Source organism: Mus caroli, chromosome 6, assembly GCF_900094665.2.
Source record: "Mus caroli chromosome 6, CAROLI_EIJ_v1.1, whole genome shotgun sequence".
NCBI lineage: Eukaryota > Metazoa > Chordata > Mammalia > Rodentia > Muridae > Mus > Mus caroli.
The window spans coordinates 144,847,027-144,854,574 of NC_034575.1; the positions used below are offsets into that span (position 1 = coordinate 144,847,027).

Here is a 7,548-nt window from a genome sequence, read left to right on the forward strand (position 1 = left end):
CTACAGAGTGAGTTCCAGGACAGCCAGGGCTACACAGAGAAACCCTGTCTTGAAAAAACAAAACAAACAAACAAACAAACAAACAAACAAAAACCAGAGAGAGAGAGAGAGGTGAAGCTCTGTGTGCAGAACCTCCCAAAGTTATTTTCTATTTTCCTTATTTTGCAATGATGGGAACCTCACCAGGTCCTCATGCACACTAGCAAGTACTCTACATACTTAACCTTCTTATTATACTTATTATACTTATTACACTTCGAGGCAGAATCTCACTATGTTGCTTAGGCAGGCTTTGAACTCACTCTGTAGCACAGGCAAACCTTGAACTTGAAATCCTCTTACATCAGCCTCTCAAGGAGATGGTAAGATAGTTTTTTTTTTTTCTTCCTTCAAAAAGAGAGACTATACTTTTCCTGAAAGAAAGTAGTTATTAGTTAAAAAAAAAAAGGCAGAAGGCTTTCACTGGTCCTGACTGTTATCCTAAGATCAAGCAAGGGCAGGTGGGAGGCGGGCTCTTTGATGGGTTTCGAGGGCTACATTTGGGAGGTAGGTCTGTGAGTGAATCTGCAGGAGCTGAGGCTCTGCTGTGTCTCCTGACCCTGAAAACCTGTTTTGATGACTGTTGCATTTTGGCATGGATTTTAGGGTTTGCAAAGACACAGAGGGCAGGGGTCTGGACCTACTTTCTGTGTAGTCAGGCATTCTCTAGCTGTCTGAGAGGCTGAGGCTGTTGGGCTGTATGGCGATCTTGTGACTTAGCAGGCTGCAATCAATGCAGGGCAGGCTGCTCAGGCAGGCAGGCAGGACCGTAGAGAGCAATGTCATGTGGGGCGTTCTAAGGGTTGCACAGTCCTTCCCCACCCACAGGCAGGCAGCATTGTTGCAGTGTTGTGAATCCTGTTTGTTCAAGTCTAATCAGGTAGGACACCTGCCTGTTGCGCATCTGGATGTCCAGGTAGATATACCACTATTTTGCTGAAGAATAAGTTTTACATTGTGGGTTTTCCATTTTGTGTAAGGCAGCGTAGGTCACTGGGGTTCAAACCTCTGTTAGCCAGAGCTTCTCATTAAAGCATAGAATCTGCTATAGTAGTGTGAGAGTGCCCCGAGGCAGGCTGCAGTCAGGGTTTGCTGAGGCTAACTCTTCTCTCAGAGGACTTGGGGTCTTGCTCTGAGGTACAGCAAAGCTGCCCCTTTCCAGATGTCCTCAACTCAAGAGCCTCCTGTTTAGGCTTTCCCAATGCTGGGATTATAGGTGTGAGCCACCATGCTTGGTTTCTAGCTTCATGGTTCTGAGATTCTCCCAAGAAGGAGGTTCCTGGGAGGAAGGTAGTGGGTGAGAATCCAGATGACCTCTGCCCCATCTGCTTAGAAAACCATTTCTCTGTCCTCTGCCTTTCTGAGTGAGCTGCCTAGGCCACATGGTATGTGTGCAAGGAGGATGCCTCTCCACTGCCTGGATGGTGTCATCTGGCTTCTTTGTGTCTTTCAGATCGCAACATGAACATCCTGCAGTACTGCCCCTCCGCCGACCTCTGGACGCTGTTTGAGACCTGTGACGTCCATATCCGCAAGCAGCAGATGGTGTCCGTGGAGGAGACCATCTACATCGTGGGTGGGTGTCTCCATGAACTGGGGCCCAGCCGCAGGAGCAGCCAAAGTGAGGACATGCTCACCGTGCAGTCCTACAACACGGTCACGCGTCAGTGGCTCTACCTGAAGGAGAACACGTCCAAATCGGGCCTGAACTTGACATGCGCACTGCACAATGACGGCATCTACATTATGAGCAGGGACATCACCCTGTCCACCAGCTTGGAGCACCGAGTGTTTCTCAAGTACAACATCTTTGCTGACAGCTGGGAAGCCTTCCGGCGGTTCCCAGCTTTCGGACATAACTTGTTGATTTCCTCTCTCTATCTGCCCAATAAAGCAGAGACCTGACTGATTCAACGGTATTTAAAAGAAAAGTCTGGTTCAAGGGGGAAAAAGCAAGCCTTTGAAGTCCTGACTCCTGAAGGGACAGAGCGGGCTAACGTAGGTCACGTGTGTAGGCGGCTCAGCTGTAAATAAGCTTTCTTGAACTAATTACTTGAAAACTTGGGGTGAAGAGACCAACCCTATTTTTTCCAGATTGGGTTTTTTTTTTGTATCATGGGAACAAATATCATGATAAGTATTCATCCAAACCTAACAGTCTTGGAGCAACAACTAAAACCCACCATTAAAAAGTAGACTGCTAGGGTCTGCTTTGTACGGGCCAAGGTCAGTAGCTAACCTGATAGTAATGGTTTTGTTTTGTGTTTTTTTCCCTGCTGGGAATGGAATCCAGGGCCTCATGGTAGTCCCAGAAAAGATGACACTAAAAATGCCCTTTCTTCAGGTCACCTGAGATCTCCTCAGAAAGGGCATTCCTTTTGGTGATCGGTTTATTTGACAAGCATTAGGATCCATCACCTCCTTAGCTTCCGGCTCGCTTGTCACCCCATTGTCACTCTGTCTCTCTGGGCAGACGTTTTATCTTATATTTGTTTTCAGAAACCCTAACAGGTGTGTCTGAAATCATATTATCATTTATAAACTTTTTTTAAAAAAAAAGTCTCTTCATGTTCTAAGTACCTGATGTTGTGTTGGCTGCTTCGAAGCTGTCCTTGGGGCCCACAAGCTATGGTTGCCTTGCCTGCTACAAGGATAGAGGCAGACAGAGAAACCACATAAGCAGCCAGACCATCCACAAATGTGGATAAACACATTTCTCAGCCACTTTCCCAGTCTTTGTGCAATTGAGAATGCTGTCTAAAGTAGACTAGTGAACCTCTTATGCCATGTGGGGCAAATGAGGGTCTGTGTGGGTCACCATAGCTGCATTGTGAGGGCTTTGTTTTTAGAAGATTGCTATAAACACTTTATAAATTGAGTCTTAGATGAGGAGGACCACATGAGGAAAGATGCCTTTAGGAGTTATTTTAATTGAATGTATTTGACCTAGTTCTTGTTTTAAGACAAAAATCAAAACCAAACCAAACCGATGTTTGCACATTTACTTAGGTTTTCTCCTAGCTTCATCTTAACCTTAGATGTTCAGCTGTGTTTTGCCTTTTTAAGGGAAGGATGGCTGTAGCTGATGTGTGCTAGAAAGCAGGGGAGATGTCCTTTACAGACATGGGATGGCTTCTGCTGGCCTTTCTGACTTGAGGTGAGGTGCTGGCTTCAGAGCTCTCCTGCCAACAACGGTGCATAACTTAAGGACCTGCCAATCATGGGTCTGTGTTTCTTAAAAGACTCAAGGGCCTACTTAGCACGCATGAGAGGCCCCAGGTTTAATCTCCGGCACTTACAGCAACAGCAACAAGGTCCTCACCTACAGGAATTTTGATTGAAGAGAATTTGCTGCAACCAGCTGCTATCTTGTAATAGAGTCGGCTAAAGGGACCGGACTCCATCTCTACACCAGCAGCGGGCTGCCGCCTTGCATATTAAAGAAAGCTCCACAGAGAACCAAGAGCTACAGGCAGATTCTTCCTGGTTCCTTGCACAGCTGCTTTCCTGATGGCTGGCCATGGGAGAGGGAAGCTAGTAGGACCTAGTAGGTCTTCAGTGTTAATGAGGGAGTCACTTCAGAGTTTTTTTGCAGCCATGCCTCTAATACAGCTTTAGAGCCTTGTTATAAAACTCTTCTTTGCACAGTGGTCTAGAAGCTCTGCTAGTCTTTATTTGGGACATGGTGACAATTCTTAGTGTCTTGTCATGAAATCTACCAATATCCAATCAACCTCCTTGTAATGCCATTGGAAGCTTACAGGCCATTTCTAGCCACATTTGTTTTCAAACACTAAGTCTGTTTTTCTTACTCCCACCCCTTTTTTTCCCTCTCTAAGACAGGGTATTGCCTTACAATTCAGGATAACTCCAAACTGGAGACTCTCACCTCAGCCTCTTGCTTCCGTGCCTGTCTTTATGTATTACTTTTAAAATTGTTTTGCTGGGTTCTTTTCAAATAACAAAAAACTCTGAGCTAAAATCTTTACCAAAATGGTACTTATATAATAGATTTAATTTATATTCACTATAGAATTGAATTTTGGAGGAGTCTATAATTTCATTACTGTACTTTAAAATCTAATTTATGTTTGTTGTTATAGGTCTTCATTTTTATGCAGCCTAGTCCTGAATATTCAGAGGGAACTGGCAGTTGAATTAGCAATGAACAAAGATGGGCAATTATCTTGTGAAAATGCACATCTTAAAAGCCCATCATGGCATCTACCTGTTGACTAGTTCTCTTCCTGATGGCCATCTTTGGACATATTTCCTAATGCCAGCAACTAGATTCTTGGACCAAGGGAAGTTCTAACACTGACATCCACAAAGCTCTCACCCCAGGCTTACCATGTAGCCTGTGTGCAGTATATGGCTCTGGGGTTTAGATGCACAGACTCCCAATAGAAGTTTGTTGTTCTTGCTGCCATCTATGCTTGGAGAAGAGAGTCATGTCATAGAACTGGGAAGGTTTTATGACATCTGTCTGCCTGTGCCCTTTCTGAGCATTCTGAGAGCACTTGGAGTTCAGCTGGTGCCGACTGCAGACTTCCCCAGGATGATCGTGTTCCTTTAGAAGCCTTCCCTTCCTCAGACAACTCCTTATGTGATACTTTGTATTTCTTTCCATTCTCTGTTGCCTTACTCCCCCTACCCCCAGCTTCTGAGGGGTTCTAGCTCCCACTGTGTAGCAGGAAATGTCTAGGAGTACCCCCAAGGGAGCTTCCTGTCAAGTGTGTACTCCTACTCCGGGAGGCTTCTCCCCTTGGCAGCAGAAAGGTTCTGAGATGATTGTGTGAGACTCTTTAACTTCTGCAATCTGAGCTAGGACATATTATCAAAGAACCTACAAGGGGGGGGGGAGGATGCTGGCAAGAAACACATAAGGCTTAAGATTAAGCATGAAACCAAAGAGACGTTGATCCTGCTGTTTTCTGTTGTTTCTAAAGCCAAGAACCCAAGCAAACTTAAATGCCTTAGGTTTCCGTTCAAGCAGAGGGAAGGCGAGGATACTGTAGCTCTATACTGGGAGAACAGAGGAAAATGTTTCTTTTTAACAAATAGTTGTTTATAGACTATTAGAGGTGCAGTCCTCATAATTCCAGGTAAAGTTATAAGCCTGTTTGGCCAAAGAGGTAAATAGAAGGGGCCCTGATGTCTTGGTCAAAGTGTTTGGTGAGCTTAGCTTAGCACTGCTGACGTGAGGGGCTGCAGGGCAAAGGGATCATGCTGAAGGCTGTCTTGACCTTACCCAGGAGTGCGGGGTCTGTGTGTACACTTGCTCTGTCAGGGTTTGCACTTGGGAGACCTGTCAATCAGTGCTACCAGACATCCTGCCAGCCTACCAGAGTGAAGTGAATGCCAGTTCCCGCCCCTGCCTCCGAGATAGTCAGTATGAAGGGAGCTGTGATCTCTGGAAGCAGTGAGCTACATCAATTCCATTCCGTGGTGACCAGAAACATTGAGTGTTGGTGTGAGATGGAGCCTAGCCTGGGGACACTGACTAAGCCACTGTCCCTGGGACACTGTGCTCTCATTTCAGCCATGGTGTAGTCAGAGATGCCCACTTTAGTCAGGCACACTGGGCCCACTGCCCACTGCCTTGTGATTCAGTAATAACCCTGGGAGCTTGTTTGCTCTTAAATCTGAACATCATATCCCATGTTTCATGTTTTTTTTTTTTTTTTTTACTGTGTGGTTTTTTTTTTTATTATTATTATTTTAAAGTTAACTACTTTTTATAATCCTTGCACTTCGCAGTTTGTGAAAACACAGAAATGATGTGGAATATGTTTTAGTTAGAACTCACTCAGCACTGTAGCCCTGCAGATGGTTCTAATGAAGGAGGAAGAAGAGAAGGTGAAGATTTGGCAAGAGTAAGCTCAGCGCTGGTACGTTTATGCCTTTGCCTTTAAAACATTCCCGTGGAAGAACTCAGCAATGCTCCCTTGGATACTTTGTCACTGAGGTTGGTTGAGTTCACCTTGCTGATGACTGTTGAGTGGTTTTCCACCTTAGGTTTAGTACACGTTTGCTTTTCACTTTGTTAGTTTGGGAACACAACAGGAAATACATAGTGACTGCCAGCTGCCACTTGACATAGCCATATTCACCCATTCCTACAGGAAGCCCGTGAAATGAAAAAGAGGGTCCATTCCGTATAGCCCAGGGTGCTCAGTGTTTCCGTAGGGCTGGTTGGTGCTTTCCATAGCTTGTCACTGGCAAAGCAAAGGAAAATGTGATTTGTTGTATCACTTCAGGGTGCGACATTTCTCTGTCCCTCCAGTGTTTTCTTACCTAGTTATTTTTATGGAAAAGAATAACCCTCAAGTTACATTCTGTTATGACTGACACTTTCTTTGTTTGAAATATTGTACTGAGTCTGTAGTTTGGAGTGTGGCAAAAACACACACATCAGCATTGTCGCATATCCATAGCCGTGTTTGTGCATCTGACACCTGTGAACCACAGAGCTGTGTTCATTTTGTTTTCTTTGGACTATGGAATGAAATGCCTTTAAATAAAAGAGTTCTCAATCAGCTTTTGATGTGTGTGTGGTGAGCAAAGCTTAGGACCAGGGGCTTAGTGATCCAAAAGGAGCGGTCTCTGAACTTCTGCGAGGAAGCTGGGAGGGGGTTGAATTTTAAGGATTTCTGGGTCAGTCTTCAGCCCCTGTGTGTTTTTGAGTCCCTGGAATCCTGACCAGAGTCAGCCTGGCTGGTGCTGCACCATCTCGTGGTGCCTCTCTGTTTCTGACATTCTTCTCCCTCCATTCCAGAAAAGTGGAAACACACAGTTCCTTGCTTTTGTATTGACTTAACTGTGACTCCAGTCACAAGGCTGGGTCAGTGTCCCCTTTTGAGCAGCTTCTGTTTGCTTCATGTGCAGGAAAATGTGAAAACATGCATATTTAAAAGGCACTACTTGGTATGGCCACCCTTATTCCTGGCTGTGTGGGGGAAGTATCTGTGCCAGCTACAGTGTGATCCATAGACTCCCAGGTCCAGGGATGTTAGGGAAATCATAGGAGGCTATCACCAGGAACTCTCTTTATTTTTTTTTAAAGATTTATTTATTTATTTTATGTATATGAGTACACTGTTGCTGACTTGCTGTGTCTTCAGACACACTAGAAGAGGGCACCAGATCCCCATTACAGGTGGTTGTGAACCACCTTGTGGTTGTTGGGAATTGAACTCAGGAGCTCTGGAAGAGCAGTCAGTGCTGAGCCATCTCTCCAGCCCTTCAAATAAACTCTTAATTGCTGAGCTATCTCCCCTAATATAGATAGTCTTGTATCTGTCTTCCTTTCTTCCTTTCTTTTTTCTTTCTCCCTTTCTATTTTCTTTCTTTCTTTCTTTCTTTCTTTCTTTCTTTCTTTCTTTCTTTCTTTCTTTCTTTCTTTCTTTCTTTCTTTCTTTCCTTCCTTCCTTCCTTCCTTCCTTCCTTCCTTCCTTCCTTCCTTCCTTCCTTCCCCTTCCTTCCTTCCTTCCTTCCTCCCTCCCTCCC

General features: G+C 44.9%; 1 protein-coding gene across 1 annotated transcript in view; it reads left to right on the forward strand.

The window, feature by feature from the left end:
* Positions 1-6,580, forward strand: part of Klhl42 (kelch like family member 42) — a 21,625-nt gene extending 15,045 nt beyond the window's left edge. The window contains exon 3 of the mRNA XM_021165174.1: positions 1,493-6,580. Within this exon, the coding sequence (XP_021020833.1) occupies positions 1,493-1,944 (452 nt within the window). The 3' untranslated portion in view covers positions 1,945-6,580. The remainder of the gene's footprint in view (positions 1-1,492) is intronic.
* The last annotated feature ends 968 nt before the right edge of the window (positions 6,581-7,548 follow it).